The sequence below is a fragment of the Candoia aspera genome, chromosome 1, assembly GCF_035149785.1.
Source record: "Candoia aspera isolate rCanAsp1 chromosome 1, rCanAsp1.hap2, whole genome shotgun sequence".
Classification (NCBI taxonomy): Eukaryota; Metazoa; Chordata; class Lepidosauria; order Squamata; family Boidae; genus Candoia; species Candoia aspera.
The window spans coordinates 31,682,693-31,704,932 of NC_086153.1; the positions used below are offsets into that span (position 1 = coordinate 31,682,693).

At 41.6% G+C, this 22,240-nt stretch overlaps 1 protein-coding gene across 1 annotated transcript in view; it reads left to right on the forward strand.

Annotated features, from left to right (window-relative positions):
* Positions 1-3,419: 3,419 nt before the first annotated feature.
* The window catches only part of RTN4 (reticulon 4), a 51,622-nt gene continuing 32,801 nt past the window's right edge, over positions 3,420-22,240 (forward strand). The window contains exon 1 of the mRNA XM_063301371.1: positions 3,420-3,874. Coding sequence (XP_063157441.1) covers positions 3,589-3,874 — 286 coding nt within the window. The 5' untranslated portion in view covers positions 3,420-3,588. The remainder of the gene's footprint in view (positions 3,875-22,240) is intronic.

Sequence of the window (22,240 nt, forward strand, 5' to 3'; positions counted from 1 at the left end):
CCACTGGTTAACATCTGACTTTTCATGCTTATTCATTGAAACTTTCATTATCTTATTTATGTACTCAATTATTTATACACTGCTTTCCATAAGGTATCTCAGTGGTTTACCAACCAATTTTAAAACATAAAGCAGTTAATCTAAGACACATACATTAAAATGGGTGAGAATAAGATTAAAAAAGATGCCTCCCCCATTCACACAGGAATGGCTGGGTGAAAAGATGAAATTTCAGTAAGGGCCTAAATAATGTATAATTGGGGGGTGGGAGGAGAATATGCCAAAAAGCGGGAACTATCACTGAGAAGGTAGCCATGACATGACAATCCTCCAAATTGTTGAATTCACAGAAAATTCTCAATCTAAGTTATTCTACAGGTATCTAGAGGGGAAGGCAATCTACTAGCTATCCTGATCCCAAATCATGTTGGGCTAATATCAAGATCTTGAATCTAGCTTAGCACCTACAGTAATTAGTAGCCAGTGCAGTTGCTTCAGTTCAGGTGTGATATGTGCATCACCAGGAAACCCACTCAGCAATCAGGTGACTGCAGTCTGCACTAGGTGCAGCATCAGAACCAGGAACACATGGAATCACAGTAATTCAAACCTACATTTTACCCACACAGAGGTAACTGTAGCTAGACTATCTGCTTAAGAAAGTGCACACAACCAGCCAAAGCTGGTAATAGTCAGTCCTAGGCACAAAGGTTACTTGGACTGCCAGTGATAATAACAACTGTTAAGAGTACCTTAAAATATGTACCTGTTCCTTCTGTGGGATATAGTAAGCCCATTTACAACATTCTGCAATTCCTATAGCTTGGGTCCAGCTACCCCCAAGGTTTTCATCCTGTCAGGTTTGATTTATCAGCAATTTATCACTGTATCTAGACACTGTTTCAGGGTATCCATGTGCTACTGTTTTCAGATCTTATGAAGAAATACACTAGCATATTAATGGTACCTGGCGCAAAACTCTTTTATTTATTTATGTATGAAGCTTGTTCCATTGAGTTTAATAGAATTTACTTCCAGATTATAGATTTGCAGCTTTACACTGTTGAGCTTCAACATTCAGTGCAGGTTCTTTGGTTCCTCGTCACAGATATTTTTAAGGGGGAGTGTGAGTAGCATGCTAAGCAACCCTCCTTGCACCTCTTTATGAGCTCCCGTTGCTAGTCCCAGCTCCTGCCAACCTAGCAGTTGGAAAACATGCAAATGTGAGTAGATTAATAGGTACCGCTTCGGCGGGCAGGTAACGGCGTTCTATGTAGTCATGCCGGCCACATGACCAACGAAGTGTCTACGGACAAACGCCGGCTCTTCGGCTTTGAAACGGAGATGAGCACCACCCCCTAGAGTCGGACATGACTGGACTTAATGTCAAGGGAAACCTTTACCTTTACCTTATACATTTTAATATTTTTGCAAGTTATGATAAAATCAATACTCTAAATTTGGAATATCAGTTAATATTTTAGCTCATCTGATTTAATGCAGCTTATCATATTATGCAACAAATATTGCTTGAATATAAAGAATGGATCAAAATAAAGTTTGGTTCAGATTGCTTTGGTGAAATCTTCAGTTCACAGGAAACATTCTGCCTCAGCTCAATTTCAACATCAGTTGTTAGATTTCAGACTGAAAGCTCTTGAAAGCCTGACAGTCTAAACCAGTGCTTCTCAAACTTGGCAACTTTAAGATGTGTGAACTTCAACTCCCAGAATTCCCTGGAAGTTCACACATCTTAAAGTTGCCAAGTTTGAGAAACACTGGTCTAAGGGGAGCCCATCCCCTCAAACATTTGTCTTCCCCCAGTTTTAACAGTAGTCTTCCTTTAGTTAATGATTTCTGGGAGTGAGCACTGGTGAGACTATTCTCTTCTTCTGAGTCAAGTCTGTAAGATTTCACTGGAGAATGAATCCTAGGGAAAGCTATTGGAGTGGGACTATCTTAATGGCCTTCTGGAAAAGGTTGGCGTCCTAGGTCCCCCAGATGACAAGACAGGGACTTGAGGGACACTACGGAAAAAGGAATCAGACATCTTTCACACTTCAAAAGACAAGGTTTTTTTTAATGCTTTTGAATCAGTGTTGACTCCTGGTGACCGCAGTTTTCTTGGCAAGATTTCAGAAGTGGCTTGCCATTGCCTGCTTCCTAGGGCTGAGAGAGAGGGACTGGCCCAAGGCACCCAGCTGGCTTTGTGCCCAAAGCAACCCCACAGTCTCCCGGTTTCTAGCCCAGTGCCAAACTGGCTCTCTTAGCATCGATTACTAACATTCAAAACTGCAGCCCATTTTATCAGATTTGCCCATCAGTATGTGGTCTCATTCACAAAGTGACTCTACAGCAGTGCTTCCCAAACTTTTTCCTTCATTACTGAAAACCGCTTATCAGAAAGTCCTTCTTATCCAATGTAAGTAAAACACTTTAAGTCAGTTAAAGTTTGTGATTGGGTTCATGTCTCGTTACCCCCCAAAAAAACACTTTTACTGAATCTTGGGTAATTTATCCAGGTTTGGGAAGCACTGCTCTACACTAAGCTACACAAAGCGTTATCCTTCCGAGTCGTAAATCTTCTGTTCAAGCATGACTCTGCATTATGATGGTAATTGTTTAATGTGCATAGCTACGAGATCTTTTGGCTGTGTGGCACCCCGTGAAGCACGCGGCAGTGAAAGCAAAATTGCAACTAAATACAGCTGGCCCTCGGCTGCACGTGCGCACAAAGCCTCCCAGTTCTCTCTTTCCCCCTCCCCGCTTGCAACAGTGCACGTGTAGAGCCCTTCCGAGCCCGGCTCCGAACTTCCGCCTTTCACCTAAGCGCTACACCCTACTACCAACACTACCCTTCAAATCTCCCCCAACCCAACCGTTCTTCTTTGCTGAATAACAGGGAAGAAGAAGAGCGGGCGGGGCTTCCTCCTCCAGGAACCGTGGTTCTCTCCTCCTATTGGCCCACTGGGTTATCTTTCTCTGTTTGGGTAGGCTGGCGTCAGGGAGGGCGGAGCAAAAAGGAACCGGGCGTGACTTCTCTGCGCCTCGCAAGGAACTTGCAACTTTGCGCGCGCGCCAATAACCGCCTTCGGTGACTCAGTAGGGCGTGGAGGTGGTGGCGGGGCTGGCGCGGCTCCTCTCTTCTCCCGCGGCATCGCAGCATCTCTCCCAGCGGCGGTGGCTGCGCAGCCGCCCGCCTTGCCTGGCTCCCTCCCCCTCCTTCTCCGCCCCTCCCCGCGCGCCAAGCTCCAGCCCTTTTCCCCTCCGCTTTTTATCGCTCGGCAGTTGTTATCTGGCTCATTGTTCCTGCGAAACAAGCCCGCAACGAGCATGGACGACCCGGACCAAACCCCCTTGGTCTCCTCCACCACCACTGCCGCCGCCGCGGCGACGGCTGAGCAGGGCTGGCGGCAACCGCAGCAGCAACCGCAGCAGCCCCTTTTCCAGTACCAGTTTGTGGGGGACCCGGAGGACGAGGAGGAGGAGGACGACGACGACGACGAAGAGCTGGATGACGAGCAGCTGGAAGTGAGGGAGAGGAAGCCCGCCGCTGTGCCCCCGGCGCCCACCTCCTCCCCGCCGCTGATGGATCGGGGCGCCTCGTGGGAGCAGCCGCCCAGCCCGCCCCCATTCCCCCAGCCCGCTTGGGTCAGCCCCCCCGTCGTCCCCACCAGCACCGCTCCTGTCGCTGCCGCCTCCGAGGGCGCCCCTCCGGGGGAGAAGGATAGGCAACCCCCCCGCAGCGCCCCGCTGCCGCCTCCACACCGGGAAGAGCCCCGCGCACCCGCCATCCCCCCCCGCAGCGCCCCGCTGCCGCCCAAGCGAGAGGAGCCCTCCGCCGCCAAGAAGGGCGCCGCCCCGGCCTCTCCCGGTGAGTGGATGGCGAGCGGGCGAGCGGTCCTGAGAGGTCCGGAGGCGACCTCCTGGCGCTGGCTCCCCCTTTCCGGCGGGTGCGACTGCATCGCCCTTCACCGCCTAGCCCGGCCTGCTGGCTGAGCACGATAGGAAAGGCAGTCCAACATATCTGGAGGAGCGCCAGCTTTGGGAAGGCTGGTGGAGGAGGCATTCCCGGAAGGTGTCCGAGGGGTGAGGGGCGTGGCTGGTGGGCTTTGTGATGGAGAGGGAGTCGTGTAAGGGAGAGGAGGCCAAATTGTGCGTGCGTGCAGGGCGGGGACCCAGAAAGTAAGTTAGCCGTGGCTTTACAAGGCCCTGAAGTCCGTGTGGTGGGGATTGGCGAGTTTTAAAGAAAACGCCCGGGGCTGTGAGCGTCGGGGAGGTGGCTGCGGTGGTCTTTGGAAGTAGCGCTTTCTTTGTGCGTTGGGGCAGAGGGAATTTGCCTGACGGCGAGCTGGGGGGAATTGTCTGTAACTGCTGTGAGCCGAACTGAGCAAAGCTGCCTGTAAAGTCAGGAGGGTGGATTGGTAGCAGTGAGACCTGGAAAGGGTTTGGGAAGTGGAGAAAGGTAAGTGGTCTGGAAGAAGGAGGCGGAAGTATGTTTTGCCGGTGTGAAGGCTTTGGGGTTCTAGTTGGGGATGAGGTTTAAGCATGTGATCATGGAAGGAATTAATAGAAGATGGGAGTGGGTCATAACCTGTTCTGGTAAGTCACCTAGGAAGGGGTTCCAGGATGCCCTGGAAAGGGAGAGGAGACTTATTTTAAAGGGAGTGTTGGAATTTGAGTAGGGTGTTCGAGGTTTATATGATAATTTGTTGGAACTGTACCAAGGTTTGTATTGGGGAGATTCTGCAGTGAGAAGATGGGTGTGGCAGAGACTCTGGGCATGCAGTGTGCTTTGTCAAAGCAGTCTGATGCAAGGGGGATTTGCTGATATGTGTTATATTTTTGCTTGAAGAATAGTTATAGGCTGTTGTAATTCTTGTTATTTATTACACCAACTGGCAGCTTTTCCTTTGTGTCTGGAGTCTGTTGTTAACATTTTTCCCAGCAGAGATGTTAAGTGTGCAGTCTGCAGGAATTTAAATGCCACATTGTAGAAAATAAGGATGTTATGGGAATAGTTCTGTCTGCCACAGTGGCATAATGCGGCATGCTGGAAGAATGTATGCTCACAAAGAGGGAGGGTGGGGTAATTGCTATTTTTCCCCATCTGACTTGTTGATGCTTAAGTGGTCACAAATGAAAAAGCTGTTTTTTTTTTCACCACATCCTCTTTTTAATTTTCATTTTTCCGCTGCTCCCCCTCCCCCCCTTTATGTGTGTCACCCTTGGATTAGCTGATCTAGAAAACTTTTCTTTCTTTTTTGTTAAGTATGTATGTGAACTCAGTTTTTACTGTCCTATGTAGCCTACTGTATGTAGTTCCGCATGGTGGTGGGGAGGTTCTGCAGGCTGTCTGAAGCTTCAGGCTCCACCAGACTATTGTTACTGAAAGCCCGCCTTCTCTTTGCACGCACTGGATCAAGAGTCAGTGAATGATGACTCTAGTCCTCCTACGGCAAGCAGTATTTGGAATGAGAACCTCCCTTCCTGTATAAAGAGCTAGTAAATTAGCCCAGCCTTCTGTCACTGCCCAGCTTTGGCCCTAAACAGATCACTATGCAGCATTTTTCCCTTGCTTCTTTCAATGATGCCATTGCATTAGCAAAGTTAATTTATCTATACAAAATAAAATGTATACATGAACGTAAAAAAGCATAGCATACTATGTGGCTTAACAGGCATTAATGTAAATTTATTTATATTCAATCCCACCTTTATTATTTCTATAAATAACTCAAGGCGAACATACCTAATACTCCTTCCTCCTCCTATTTTCCCCACAACAGCAACCCTGTGAGGTGAGTTGGGCTGAGAGAGAGTGGCTGGCCCGAGGTCACCCAGCCGGCTTTCATGCCTAAGGCAGGACTAGAACTCTCAGTCTCCTGGTTTCTAGCCTGGTGCCTTAACCACTAGACCAAACTGGTAAATGAAAGAAGCCTCCAAAATAAGTGTTAAATAGTAGGAATTAAATTGAGCAAGAATTAGTCGCTATTCAATAATAATAGCATAAACATTCATGTTCAACCTTTTTAAGATTGTTTTAAAAATGAGAAGAAAAATATCTAATATTTTACATACATTCTTTGTTTAGAACATCTTTAATGATCAGAGATAGTATAGTTGCAAAATAATGCTTGTTTTAAAACACAGCTGTATGTATTTGTAGCATTGTATAGTTATTAAAATCACAAACCACTGAATAGGAATTGCATAATTTCAAGTTCAGTTACAAATGGAATTAACTTCCCTTAGTTACAAACCTGACATCCTGAAATGAAATACAAACAGTCTTTAAGTAGCAAAAATACAACAAACTATTTGACGTAGACGTTTCTGTATGGTCAATGGAAATTGTATTTTTTGGTGGCCACCCATTCAAGTATTAGGTATTCACCAGGCATAACCCAGCTTAGACTTCAGATAACATTGACCAAGTGCTGTCACTTGCTGAGACAAATGATCAGACTCCCTTGGATTTAAATGAGGGTAGAAGCATGCTTATACCTTGAACAGCTTCTCAACTGTCAGTTCCTTCTATCAGTGAGGATTAATTCTATCATACAACAGGGCCTCCCTCTGTACAATTTTGGTCAGATCGTTTGTCATATTTCTCCTTCATATTTTAAATCAGAGATCAGAGTTAATGACAGGAATGTTCTTCAGCCTGAGCTAATGCTTTTTATGAGTTATATTTTCACTGATGGAACAGTTTGTGAGGATAATGATATGTTATTTTGTGAATAGGTCAAGAAATATTCTGGGCACAAAAATATAAGGGAGAAAATAAGCATGAAGATATTTACAATTCAAAGCAAATACAAAATATTCTCTTAGTTCATTAATACTTGGACATATAAACTATTGCAATGTAGTAAAAAAAATAGTAATCTTGGAACAGCTTTGGAGGGAAGAGTCTTCATTCCTTTTGGAGGCCCTAATCTTGTAGGCTTTGCTGTCTAACCAGCAATTTCAGTGTGCTGGATAGCATCAGTGCTCTGCTACCATAAGGCTGTACCTGCTCCTGGGACAGGTTGAACTTTTCCATGGCAACTTTCAGTGCTTAGGTGAGGTCTCTGGAAAGACAATTTTTTTCTTGGTATGTGTAATGTCCAGAATGCCAGTTATTTCTGTAATTCAGGTCATTGCCAGTTAGCGCTGCAGTCTGTAAGTTCACACTAAGTCCATACAAATTTTGTACTTATCTTTCTATTGCTGATAGCACACATACCGAATAGCCCTGGAAACTACAAAGAATTCTGGGTATTTCCCCCCCTAATCTCCAAGATTCATTCAGTTTTTTCTTTTACATTTTTGGAGATGCAATCAGATCTTTACAGATTTTCTGTCTTTTGGGGGGATCAGTCCAAATATTAACAAAGTTTCTCTGCTTTTGTTTGGTTTATACTGTTTATTGTCATTTTGCTCTTCCACTGAACGCATATCCACTTGCTACTATATATACAGTCTCTAATTATATGTCATCTCTTTAAAGTCTTTGTCTTTCTTATTATTTATCTTTTTTGTCCATTTCCCACTTTTTCTTAATGTTGGTTTTTTAACCATTTTTCTGTTCAAGAAGTACATTGAATTGCCTCAAGATTTTCCCCCTGAGATGTATAATTTTTAATCTATCAACATTTTAGGGTCTGTCTTTTCTTCTAGGTATACTATTGCAATAGGAATTTTCTTTTATACTGATTCCTGAAATCTCCTGTTTTCAAGTCAGTCTTATGTTGATGTGACTAAAATTTAAAGCTGTTTCCTGCATTGTGGTATGGTGATATCACAATGGACTTTCACACTCTAGCCTGCAAATGGTGAAAAAGGTGCTGCTCATGTCTGACCCTTTGGGGGGATGCTGCTTTCATGATATTTTCTTGGCAGACTATAGAGTGGGGTGGTTTGCCATTGCCTTCCCCAGCAAGCTGGGTACTCATTTTACTGACCTCGGAAGGATGGAAGGCTGAGTCGACCTGAACCGGCTACCCAAGAATCCAGTTTCCTCTGGGATCGAACTCGGGTCATGAGGAGAGTTTTGGTTGCAATACTGCTGCCTACCACTCTGCCACACGAGCCTGCAAACAGATATGTTATATTTGTGTACTCAGGTACAGAGAAAGCTCTCTGTTTATAGTACATCAGCACATCTGAGAAAGGGCTGTATTAAAGCCGTCAATATGTTGATCTAATAAATACAGGAACTTGGTGTACATCTAAAATTAAAAACCACATAAGGGTTCCAATTTTCTATTGCAAAGTTTACAACCCCAGATTTTATTACTTCATTCTAATTTTCCAAACTACACAATATTTTTTCTGTAATGGATAGTCAGATTGAGTAGTAAATATTTGCAGGCGTATTTTTAAGCTGTCTTTTACAATATAAATGTTGGCAAGAGTGGGAGTTTTATGTAAAAGATAATTGCAAAATGGTCATCATGAGTAATAAATGTGGGGCTATGCATATTAAGAAATTAATTTATTTCTCCAGCCATCTTTATGGCAAGGATCAGAGAAATTATTTTTAAAACAACATTGTGCAGCTGTCCTAAGATTTAAGTGGTAACTTCTGTAGTAGAGGATTACATTCAAGAATTCCAAATTGCTTCTTGGCTACACTAAACACAGTTGTTAGAATATACAACAGTTTTTCTATGCCATAATGTGTCCAGTCTTGACACATTATGGATGAATAGCAAAATGATACTCTACATGTTCTAAAATTCTGTCGTCTTGGACAGGAGTTTTGGCTATTTTATATGTAAATATGAAATTCTAGCACAGGATTAGCATTGTACTTCTTATGCATTATGCATAATGCTTGGAGGCACTAAATCTAAGATCAGCCCTTTTAGATTAGAAGGAGTTAGTTTATGGATAGACACAGAAGTTTGTATTTTTATATTTTTAATAGAGTACTTGAGGCAGATGTTCGTTTATTTGACTTTATATAGTGCTTCTAAATGTGTAACTGAACACTTATGAAGATGTGCATCCAACCTTAACCTTATTTTTTTTTTCAAAATAATGAAAAATAACATAAATTTTGCCTAAACATGAAATTTACATGGTGATTTGCCAATTAATTGTATGAGTCTCACATTATCGAGGATATGATAATAAGCTTTACAAATTAGTGTATGGAAGGGATAAACCGAGATCAGTGCTTCCCTGAAATGTGGGTATGGTGGGATGGTTAGCATACTGAAACTTCAATAACTCAACAAATTCTACATATTTTTAAGCTTGAGTCACCTTTCAACATTTCTACAGTGCATCAAATCTATAATTATTGGCAGTTCATTGTATAATTAGGGTAAGCAGAATATATCTTCCTAAATTGCCTCATACTTTTCATTTCAAAAAATACAGTTTTAATATTTCTCATACACAGTTGAACTACTACACCAGTTTGTGGTAACTATATTATGGTATAGTAATATTTAAATTTTTGCAACTTCCATTAGAAAATGCCACTTCTTATATATTGTTCCCAGAGAGCGTACCATAGACAGTTTGTCTTGAAGTTCTGTTAATCACACTTCCTTTTGGTTCTGAGTGCAAGCTGTTCATATAAGGTTGCAACAATGTCTAAGATTGGAAAAAACATTTATCCCAGTTTGACACTGTGTCATGTAGTACTACTAATATGAATTAACTAATATGAGTTAATATTTTCAGTTCTTTCCACACCCCAAGAAGTACATGAGTTTACAATATGATAACCATTTATTGAGTAAGTCCTGTGGGAAAACCTAATTACACGCATTGAGGATTTTTTGTGTGTGAGCATTCATATTCATCCAGGGAATATACTTTATTAAAGAAATTTGCAGCATCCAGTTTTTCAGGCTGTTCCTCAAACAAAACTTAAATTTTGAATGATCTCAGTATTGGCACTCTAGCTAGAACTCTAGAAAGAGGAAGCAATTAGCCATTCACAACCAGAGAGAACAAACAGGAAGAAGGGAGCTTTCCAAGCAGGAGGACGGGGGAGGAGCACTTTGACCCCGTCACCTTAAGAGGCAAAGCATAAGGAGTCCAAACGCTGAAAAATATACAATAAAGCTAGCTTTTAGCTAAATGATGGCAAGAAAACCAAACTTGCCAATAAACAGTATATGAAAATAGAAAGCCAATGGAGGAGGGAATGTTTTCTGGTTTATTTCATAGAGTATCAAATGTATGGTAATAATTTATTAAACCTGTATGCTGCCTGACTCTCAACAACTGATGGTCTGCCTGTTAAGTATAAAAAGTATTTGCTCAGTGTAGTGAGCTCCTGGCTCTTGGAAAACAAGCCTCTCCCACTGAAACCAAGGTGGCTGGGCTGCAGATGCCTACAGAGGCAATAAGATATTCAGACAAGACCTTCTGGAATGTGTTACATTTGTCCTGCTCCTTAAAGCATAGCTCCCTCATGGTCACAGAGAATGAGAGTCTTGGGGAAGGAAGAGCTAATTTCTAAAATGAGGGAAGTGTTCTTATATGAGGAGCCGCATTCTTGGATGATGAACCCCTACCCTCTCATATGAGGATACTCCTCTTGGAAGCAAGAGGCTTTTGATTGTGGGTGATTTGCCTGCCCAGTAGCATTATCTAGGCAGCATATGTCTACAATTTTCACTCCTAGCAGGCAAGTCATCATGCAAGTTACATACCTGTCACAAACCCATCTGTGTTTCTGATGTGTTTGCTTGTAAAACTAGCCTTTCTGAGGAAAGAGTTGTGTTTATCTGGGCTGAAGAAGAGAATAGTAAGATAGCCTCATTAGGTATTTTAAATCTGTTACATCAGTGATGATGCATGTACGTATGTACTGTGTGTGTGTGTATATATATAAAAAATTCCCTTCTCACCCTATGGGTGGTATGTGTCTTCCTCAATCTCAGGTCCTCTACCAGAGGCCTGTGAGTTTGAGGGTTCTGCACTGTATCTTAGCTGTTCCTACCATTGCACTCTTCAGGACAGAGAGCACTGATGTTGCTCCTGGGATCTGTTGGAGCCACTCTCCCAGCTTAGGAGTCAGCCCTGAGTGTTCCTACCACCATTAGGACCACTTTGGCCTTCACTTTCCACACCCTCTCTAGTTCCTCCTCCAGGCTTACAAATACATGATACTCTCCAACAGACTTTCTGATGCTGCTGTCACTTGGCACCACTACATCTATCACCATTGCTATCTTCTGGTCCTTGTCTGCTACCACAATGTCTGGTTGGTTGGCCAGTACCTGCCTGTCTGTCTGGATCTGGAAGTCCCACAGAATCTTAGCCCTGTCATTCTCCACGACCTGTGAAATCTCCAACTGGACTTGGGAGGGTCTAGCCCATGCACTGTGCAGATGTTCCTGTGCACAATGCCAGCTACTTGGTTGTGCCATTCAGTGTATGCTGTTCCTGCCTGCATCTTATGCCCTGCCACTATGTGTTGGACTGTTTCTGAGGCCTCTCTGCACAGTTTGCACCTTGGGTCCTGTCTAGTGTGGTAGACCCCTGCTTCTATGGATTGGGTGCTTAGTGCCTGTTCTTGTGCTGCTATGATCAGTGCCTCAGTGCTGTCTTTTAGTCCAGCTCTTTCCAGCCACTGGTAGGATTTCCCAAGGTCAGCCACCTCAGCTATCTGTCGATGGTATATCCCATGCAGAGTCTTGTCTTGCCATGGCACTTCCTCTGCTTGATCTTCCTTTCATGTCTGCTGCTGCCTCGGACATTCTCTCAGCAGCTCATCTTTAGGCGCCGTCTTACTGATGTACTCCTGGATGCTCTGTGTCTCATCCAGGACAGTGGCTTTGACACTCACCAGATCCCGCCCACCCTCTTTCTGCCTGGTGTACAGTCTCTGGGTGTTGGACTTGGGGTGGAAGCCTCTGTACCTTGTGAGGAGCTTCTGGGTCTTCACATCAGCAACCGCCATGTCCTCCTTTGGCCAGCTCACTATACCAGCAGGGTATCTGATGAGTGGCAGGGCATACTGTACATGTTGATGGTATGGATCTTGTTCTTCCCATTGAGCTGGCTCTTCAGGACCTGTCTTATCCTTTGTGGTACTTGGATGTTGCTGTCTTCCTTGCCTCCTCATTGTGGTTCCCATGTGTCTGTGGGATACCAAGGTACTTGTAGCTGGTCTGTATGTCTGCTATGTGGCCTGCTGGTAGTTCCACCCCATCACCTTGGTATATGCTGCACTTGATGGCCACTTGTGCGAGCTGTCTTGAGTTGACTTCCAGTGTTGTCTTCCACAGTCCCACTGAGTTCTTGAGGAAGGTCCTGAGTGTCCTGTTGACTTTGTATAGCACCAGGCATTCACAGATACACGTGTGAGGCATTGAGTTGTAGGCTTTCCTGTAGTCAATCCAGGCTGTGCACAGATTGGTCTGTCTAGACCTTGAGTCTCAGGCGACTGCTCTATCTATGAGCAACTGGCATTTGGAGCCTCTGGTGTTGTTCCCAATACCCTTCTGAGCTATGCTCATGTACTGGCCTATATGGTCCTGCAGCTTGGTGGCTATGATGCCTGATAGGACTTTCCATGTTGTGGGGAGGCAGGCTATTGGCTGGTAATTGGATGGTGCTGTTCCCTTGGGGGCGGTCTTTCATGATCAGCACTGTCCTACCTTGTGTGAGCCAGGCTGGGTAGGAGCCTGCTGTTAGCAGCTGGTTCATCTGTGCTGGTAGGTGTTCTATGTATGTATGTAAAATCTTTGACTATAAACAAGCTATTTCAGATAATAGGTGGATTTCTATTTTTTAGAAATTTTAAAACATGAGCTACCTATCTAGGGTGACACAATAACAGATTTCTTAGATTGGTAAGGTTTGGAATAAGTGAACTTGTGGCCTGTTCCAACTTCATTATTATTTTTTATAATACACATGCAAAACTGGTGGCCTACTAAGGCAGTTTCTTACCTATAGTCATTGAAAAACGAATAAGATCCACTTGCTTAAAACTTTTTGCTTTTAAAATGAAACAGTGCTTTTCTTCTGAGCTATTAGTAAGACTCAGCCAATATTTTTTGGAATATGCTCCTTTGTGGGGGTGACCTTATGTAAATTGTACACATTGCTGCAGTAGTGCAAAAACCTGTGATTGATGAAAAAATGTTACAATTTGTAGATTATTAAGATTAGTCAAATCCGCTTCTTTAAGTTTCTTTTAGTTTCTCATTTTGGCAAATCATGTTTTTTTAAGATATACATTCACTAAAATTTGTTTTTTGCATATTCCACAATAATAATAATTTATGTTTGCAGTTCTGCATAACCTATCTAGTTTTGCAAACAGATTTGTGGATGCAGTTCATTTTGGTATATTTTCATGCTTGTATGCATTTTTGTCCAGGTATTCTTTTCACTTTTAATTGGCAAACTGATTTGCAAAATTCACAGAAGTGTAAATTTAGAAAGACAAGTCTCTGTCTGTGTATATTTCTCTCCATTCAACAAAGCTCTCCATATATAATGCTTACTAGCTGTTCCTAATGTTCTGTCCAACTGATACTTGTTTTGTATTTCTTCACAACCTTTCTATTAGTAATACAGTAGTAAATCTATATTCAAAAATTTACACAGTGATATAAAATCTGTATACATGCAGATTTTTGTATATATTTTAATGCCATAGTGCAATAACAAATGGTAGTATTTTCTTCTAATGATGAGTAGAAAGCTACTTAGTAGTTTGGGAGGGTGGACTCCAAGTCAGTGCTGATTGAATTTTATTTGCCATTGCCCTCTTTCCATGGCTGAAAGAGCGTGACTGGCCTGAAGTCACCTACCTGGCTTCATTGCCTAATGAAGGACTACAACTCACAGTCTCCCTGAGCCTGGTGCCTTAATTACTTGTTGTTTATTCGTTTAGTCGCTTCTGACTCTTCATGACTTCATGGACCAGCCCACGCCAGAGCTTCCTGTCGGTTGTCAACACCCCCAGCTCCCCCAGGGACAAGTCCGTCACCTCTAGAATGTCATCTATCCATCTTGCCCTTGGTTGGCCCCTCTTCCTTTTGCCCTCCACTCTCCCTAGCATCAGCATCTTCTCCAGGGTGTCCTGTCTTCTCATTATGTGGCCAAAGTATTTCAGTTTTGCCTTTAATATCATTCCCTCAAGTGAGCAGTCTGGCTTTCTTTCCTGGAGGATGGACTGGTTTGATCTTCCTGCAGTCCAAGGCACTCTCAGAATTTTCCTCCAACACCACAATTCCAAAGCATCTATTTTCCTTCTCTCAGCCTTCCTTATGGTCCAGCTCTCGCAGCCATATGTTACTATGGGGAATACCATTGCTTTAACTATGCGGACCTTTGTTGTCAGTGTGATGTCTCTGCTCTTAACTATTTGATCGAGATTTGTCATGGCTCTTCTCCCAAAGATTAAGCGTCTTCTGATTTCCTGACTGCAGCCAGCATCTGCAGTAATCTTCGCACCTAGAAATACAAAGTCTTTCACTGCTTCTACATTTTCTCCCTCTATTTGCCAGTTATCAATCAAGCTGGTTGCCATAATCTTGGTTTTTTTTGAGGTTTAGCTGCAAGCCAGCTTTTGCACTTTCTTCTTTCACCTTCATCATAAGGCTCCTCAGTTCCTCTTCGCTTTCAGCCATCAAAGTGGTATCATCTGCATATCTGAGATAGTTAATGTTTCCTCCAGCGATTTTAACTCCAGCCTTGGATTCCTGAAGCCCAGCATGTCGCATGATGTGTTCTGCGTACAAGTTGAATAGGTAGGGTGAGAGTATACAGCCCTGCCGTACTCCTTTCCCAATCTTAAACCAGTCCGTTGTTCCATGGTCTGTTCTTACTGTTGCTACTTGGTCGTTATACAGATTCTTCAGGAGGCAGACAAGATGACTTGGTATCCCCATACCACTAAGAACTTGCCACAATTTGTTATAGTCCACACAGTCAAAGGCTTTAGAATAGTCAATAAAACAGAAATAGATGTTTTTCTGAAACTCCCTGGCTTTTTCCATTATGCAGCGGATATTGGCAATTTGGTCCCTAGTTCCTCTGCCTTTTCTAAACCCAGCTTGTACATCTGGCAATTCTTGCTCCATGAATTGCTGAAGTCTACCTTGCAGGATCTTGAGCATTACCTTACTGGCATGTGAAATGAGTGCCACTGTTCAATAGTTTGAACATTCTTTAGTGTTTCCCTTTTTTGGTATGGGGATATAAGTTGATTTTTTCCAGTCTGATAGCCATTCTTGTGCTTTCCAAATTTGCTGGCATATAGCATGCATTACCTTGACAGCATCATCTTGCAAGACTTTGAACAGTTCAGCTGGGATGCCGTTGTCTCCTGCTGCCTTGTTATTAGCAATGCTTCTTAAGGCCCATTCAACCTCACTCTTCAGGATGTCTGGCTCTAGCTCACTGACCACACCGTCAAAGCTATCCCCAATGTTGTTATCCTTCCTATACAGGTCTTCTGTATATTCTTGCCACCTTTTCTTGATTTCTTCTTCTGTTAGGTCCTTGCCATCTTTGTTTTTGATCATACCCATTTTTGCCTGGAATTTACCTCCGATGTTTCTAATTTTCTGGAAGAGATCTCTTGTCCTTCCTATTCTATTGTCTTCTTCCACTTCTGCGCATTGCTTGTTTAAAAATAATCCCTTATCTCTTCTGGGTAACCTCTGGAATTTTGCATTTAATCGGGCATATCTCCCCCTATCATTGTTGCCTTTTGCTTTCCTTCTTTCTTGGGCTACTTCTAGTGTCTCAGCAGACAGCCATTTTGCCTTCTTGGTTTTCTCTTTCTTTGGGATGTATTTTGTTGCCGCCTCCTGAACAATGTTGCGAACTTCTGTCCGTAGTTCTTCTGGGACCCTATCTACTAAGTCCAGTCCCTTAAATCTATTCTTCACCTCCACTGCATATTCCTTAGGAATATTAGTGAGCTCATATCTAGCTGATCTGTGGGTCTTCCCTAATCTCTTTAATCTGATCCTAAATTGTGCAAGAAGTAGTTCGTGATCTGAACTACAGTCAGCTCCAGGTCTTGTTTTTACCGACTGTATAGATGTCCGCCACCTTTGGCTGCAAAGGATGTAGTCAATCTGATTTCGGTGCTGTCCATCTGGGGAAGTCCATGTATAAAGCCATCTCTTAGGTTGTTGGAAGAGAGTGTTTGTTATGCAGAGTGAGTTGTCTTGGCAAAATTCTATCAGCCTATGTCCTGCTTCGTTTTGTTCTCCCAGGCCATGCTTACCTGTAATTCCAGGTGTCATTTGACTGCCCACCTTAGCATTCCAGTCTCCCGTGATGAAAATAACATCTCTTTTAGGCGTGCTGTCCAGTAGGTGCTGCAGATCCTCATAGAACTGCTCTACTTCAGCTTCTTTAGCGTCTGTGGTTGGGGCGTATATTTGGATCACTGTGATGCTAGATGGCTTGCCCTGAATTCGAATTGAGATCATTCTATCGTTTTTTGGATTGTATCCAAGCACTGCTTTAGCCACTTTACTATTAATTATGAAGGCTACTCCATTTCTTCTGTGGTCCTCTTGTCCACAGTAGTAGATCTGGTGGTCATTTGATGTGAAGTGGCCCATTCCAGTCCATTTCAGTTCACTGACGCCCAAACTGTCTGTCTTTAATCTTGACATCTCACCAATAACCACATCCAATTTGCCCTGGCTCATAGATCTTACATTCCAGGTTCCAATGGTGTGTTGATCCTTAGAACATCGGATTCGCCGTTCACCACCAGCACCGTCAGCCGCTAGCCGTCCTTTCGGCTTTGAGCTAGCTGCGTCATCACATCTGGGTCTAGCTGAACTCATCTTCTGTTCCTCCCCAGTAGCATTTTGACCATCTTCCGACCTGGGGTTCTCATCTTCCGATGGTATACCGACATATCTCTGGTTATACTGATCCATTTAGTTTTCACGGCAAGAATACTGGGGTGGATTGCCATTGCCTTCCCCAGAGATCGCATTTAGTCTGACCTCTCTGTCATGACCTTCCCGTCTTGGGTGGCCCTTCACGGTTTAGCTCATGGCATCATTGAGGTGCTCAAGCTCCAGCACCACGACAAGGTAATGATCCTTTGCTGAAGGCCTTAATTAGTACGCTTAATTAAAAATTATTTCATAATGTGCTTCTTTATTTCTGCCCACCAGATCCTTTTCTTTTGTTGTTGAATAAGCACAGAGATAACTGCTCAGAATAAAAGTATAATGTAATTCCTTTGCTTAATTGAATGTTAAGAAATCAAAAGCTAAATAAAATGCTTTGTGTTTTAGAAATTGAGTGAAAATTGCAAAATAAAATACAGTACTTTGGAAGTGTATTATATAATACGTTCTCTTGTATTTGGAGGTGTATTCAATATAACTTTATATACCATTAATGAAATGGAAAATTATTTATTTTTAAAAGTTAAATGTTTTTCAGCTGTTTTTCTAAAAGAAGTAGCACATAACAATATTATGTAAGGTAGAGTGGAAAATTCTGGTTCAGAATCTGTCGAGATTAATGAAAGCACTATAAGTAGAAAACAAGAATATAAATATGTTAGTAAAAAGAACAAGTCATTACTGCAATGACGGAACAACATTCATCCTTTTTTCTGTTCCTTGGAATGTATTAGTTAGCCTTTCCTTTATAGGTATTTGTAAGAGGATCTTAAATTCATATGCAATAAAGAATACTTTGTATCATAGTCTCATATCATCTAAGAACTTAAAGGACAAAATCAACTCCATGAATTTTGCTTGGAAATGCATTAAAAATTAAAGTAAACCTTAATATTCAAAGAAACATAATGTAGTAAAAAACTGGTTACAGGTAGTCCTTGTTTAACATCCATTTGTTCAGCGACTGTTCAAAGTTACAATGGCACTGAAAAAATGTCACAGCACCCCCGTGGTCACGTGATAAAAATTTGGGCCTGCCTGCATTTACGGCTGCCCCATGCTGCTGCTGCCACCCCCTACTACCCATACTCCCTAGCACCTGCCTGCAGCACTCGCCTACCTGCACTCCCTAGTGCCCACCTGCAGTGCGAAGGGTCATTCTGACTGGCCCAGAATTCCTTTCCAGCATGGCCTGGGAACAACAAGATTTAAAATTGTATGCATCTGGGTAGCTGCTTTCTATTATCTATGTTTTTTCTAATCATCAAAAGCACAAGTCATAAGTGCATTTTTCCCTGTTTCATCCAGAAAGTCTATAAGAGGTTTCCATTCAGCCATAAATGTAACTATTGCCTTTTCTCTAATCAAAGATGTTACTTTAGCCACCTCTGCAAGTTCCATCATCTTTACCAACCATTCCTCCATTGTGGGTAATGCCAAACCTTTCCACTTTTAAGTTTCAAATCTTCTGAATTAATGTATATATTTGTAACCTTTTTTTTTTTGCTTTTTTACATTTCTACCAAATGTCGTAAAATATCCCTTAACAACCTGGTTTTTGTTATCTATCTCTTTTCCCTCCAGGATCATCAGGCAGTTTCAGCTTCCCTGCTTTGTGTAATATGCACTTCAGAATCATGTATGTAAGGATAGAATATTATTTGTCTCCGATATAAACACTATATTGGTTTATATAATTTTTCTGGTTTTATGTATAGTGTTTTGTTTATAATTTGTGAATTGTTTGTTACTGTAATGAGTTGGGCAGCCTTATAAAATTAGAAGTAAATTTTGATTTATACTGTGTGTAGTTGTACACTAAATAACCACTACTTCATTTGAATCTTTTTTTTCTCAAATAATTTTATTAAGAATTAAAAATAGAAAGAGTAAAAGCTAATGCAAACTACAAAAAATAAAAAAAGAAACATACAAAAAAAAAAATGTGTAGGAAAGAAAAAAGGGGGGGGAGTAACTTCCCCCTTCATCCCAGCAAGTAAAAACAATTGTAATAGCTTATCACCATCTCTAAATACAATATATACTCTCTTCACCCCATAACTCATCTCTTAACTAAAACATAAAAATGAAAAGCCTTGTCATTTGTTCATTGTCAGCAAAAGTCCAGTAAGGGAAACCAGATATAATTTTCTATTTTAACCTTGATCGACTATGCCAACCTTGTATTCCTTCCCTGAATTTTTAACCATCTTAATTTTTAGCCCCTTCAAAGATAGTCCCAGAGCTTGCATTCTGTTCATCTCTTTTTTTAACCCAAAAATCTTTCAAAACTTTAACAGACCTCTTTTGTACACCCAGTAAGTAAAGCTTGTCTTTTTTTTGTCACTTTTCATGAAGTCCTTCAAGACTGTGACAGACCTCTTTTGTAGATCCAGTAGGAAAAAGTTACCCAAATTGCTTTTCTGATTTAATAATTGTACATTGTCATGAGTACTGATGGTGAGCAGGAGGGGGCCCCTATCCAGGGGGGAAAACGCATGCATAGTTTAGAGAGTTTGAGTTGTCATTCAAAGAGACATAGAACAGACCCGCCTTGACTTTTGGGGGTTTATCTGCCTGGGTTTTCCCACGCTTCTTCAGTTTGGTAGGATTTTCTGTCTACTGTAGCAGGAATAAAGCACTAGAGACTTCTTCCTTGTCTTGGCGTGGTTCTTGCTTAGTTAGGACATACATCTCCTTTAGGCAGAGAAACATCCATTGGTTTCATTTGTATATCTGGTCCATCTTTCTGTATATCCTTTTCATTACTTAACACGTTTAAGTCCACATTCAAATTAATTTCAAAGTTATCCATTATAGCTTGTTCTTCTGTAACTTCATTGACACGTGATCTGTCTATCATGTCAAGTAATTTTGAGGACCAGTGTTCAAAAACATTCATTAAAGTTTTTTGCTCCATTCTTTATTTCTTCGTTAACAAAATGAATTTATTATCCTCTAGCTCCCTTTAGAGCCAATTTGGTATAGTGGTTAAGGCATCAGGCTAAAAACCTGGAGACTGTGAGTTCTAGTCCCACCTTAGGCACAAAGCCGCTGGGTAACCTTAGTCCAATCACTTTCTCTCAGCCTGAGGAAGAAGGCAATGGCAAACCACTTCTGAAAAACCTTGCCAAGAAGACTGCAGGGACTTGTCCAGGCAGTCTCTGAGAATCGAACACGGTTGAACGGATTAAAAAAACCCAACTCCCTCTAGTGTCAAACTTTCAGGGTCCCATTATCATGTTTCTTTTTAACTCAAATGATCATTTCCCAAGGGGAGAATTCTAATTAATTCAAAATTATAATTCCAAATCCATCTGGACCCTTAATCCATTGTTAACTTTAAAATACCCATATTTTAAGTATCCTTTCACTGTGTAAACCAAAAAATAATATTTTTCCAAAGCTTTTAAAATCGTATTTAAACCATCCTTTTCCAAGGAGAAGGCAGCTTACGCAATGAATACAGCGAAACCTTGCCAATCTGAAGGGTCTTAATCTTTCCAGCATGGTTAAAAAAATCCAAAAATTGATTGAGAAATGAGGCTTGGTTGAGCTTTATGTCCTTAAAAGGCTGTATTATGAGCATGAGCTTGATAGTATCCTCAACTCCCAGCCACTCAATTTATAAGCCGACCGCAAAACAATAATTCCTTTGGTATACTGATGAGGAGTGGCTGCCTGGAGTCACATGGATTATCTCAACAGTCTCTCCTTCCTCGGGAGGAATTTTGCTGGTCCGGATCCCACATCCAGCCACAATTCATAAATGTGGTTCTGCTTGCCAGCATGGTGTCAACTTGCCATGGCACTCACCGGAAGTCTTCATTTGAATCTTTTCAACAGATGGCAGGATCTGGTCAAACCTGTTGACTTGGAGACTAAGTTGGATTGAGTCTAGCTAATGCTTGGATGGAAGACCACCAGGGAATACCAGGGCTATATGCTAGATAAATAAATCCTAGAAAACTGCAATGGCAATCACTTCTGTAACGTCAGGAAAACTACATAGTTGTGTCTGCATAGTCCCCAAGATGCTGGCTTGACTTGAGTGCGTCTTTTCCTTATATATGAACCAACTGAGTATTTTAAATTGTCTTCAAAGATGACTGAATGTTAAAAGAACACATGGAATTATAGCAATGGTTTGCCTGCTATAATTTATCTGAATTGGGTGTCAGACAACTGGAGGTTTTTTTTAAATTGAATAATTAGAGAAAGTTAATTAGTGAACCTAAGGTGGATTTGGTGAAAGCAACAGTATTAAATTCATGGTTTTTCTGTGAGTGGTGGCTTCCATACATAAATACATACAAGATATTACTTGGGGGTGTATTATTAAAAGCCACACTGATGCTCACTGATAATATTAGGCTTATGTTAATAGATTGCTGGGCATGCATGGAGAGTGTAGGCTCATGTCAGCTATTTACCTTTGTTGGTAGTCAGCTGTAATGTGCATTGCCTCCCTTAAATGTGGTCTGGTTTGCTCATTTTCTGAATAGTTTTTAAGATCAAACTTATCTACCTTAACACAAACGGTTGTCAGGTGTATCTCGGAAAGCATAGTTATAGCTATATAGTAATCAGATCCAAAGCAGGCCATGCCTTTTGTGGTCTCAATGGTAGCTGCGTGTGACTTCTTTAAGGAGCTCCTGACAGGTATAGTGAGGTGCCCACACTGAATCCAAAGGACTTCTGCCTGTTTTATATCTGAATACTGCACACCTCTAGCAGTGTCTTGTATTGGATTAGAAGACAGTTCAATTAAATATCTGAATTGACTTGAGTTTCCGAATCAAATCAAGTAGTTGGATTGAATCAAATCTGTCTGAATTGATTTGACAGTGTGGAAGAGCTTTTGTGTATGCATAAATGCTTTTAAAAATTGGTTCAGAAATTTGAGTCAAACTGATTTGACACTTCGAATCAAAGCACTGCATTGCCTTATCAGAGCCAATATGCACACTCCTTGTACTTCTCCAGCAGTCTATTTGTGAGATAATTGCTTGTTAGAATTGCTTGAAGATGTGAATTAAACATCTGGGCAAAACCTGATTTTTTTTCAGTATCTGAATTGAGGCCGTTTCACTGTTTGATTTGGTGTAAATGCTTTAGTACTATATTACAAAAATGTTGGATTGAATGAAAATGCAGAAAGAATGTGTTAGATTGGTGGAAGAAGGAAAAGGATTCATCCTTGCAGATACGAGATTTCGGTCTAGCATATTGTATTTTGCTTACCTTGTGGTTTTATGACTTAATACTGACATTCTTGATTTTTCAATAATACAGTGGTTCCTAAGAATATTTTACATTGCTAAGTTCACTATGGTATTTAGTTTTTCCAGAGATACAATTATTATTTAATACATGTT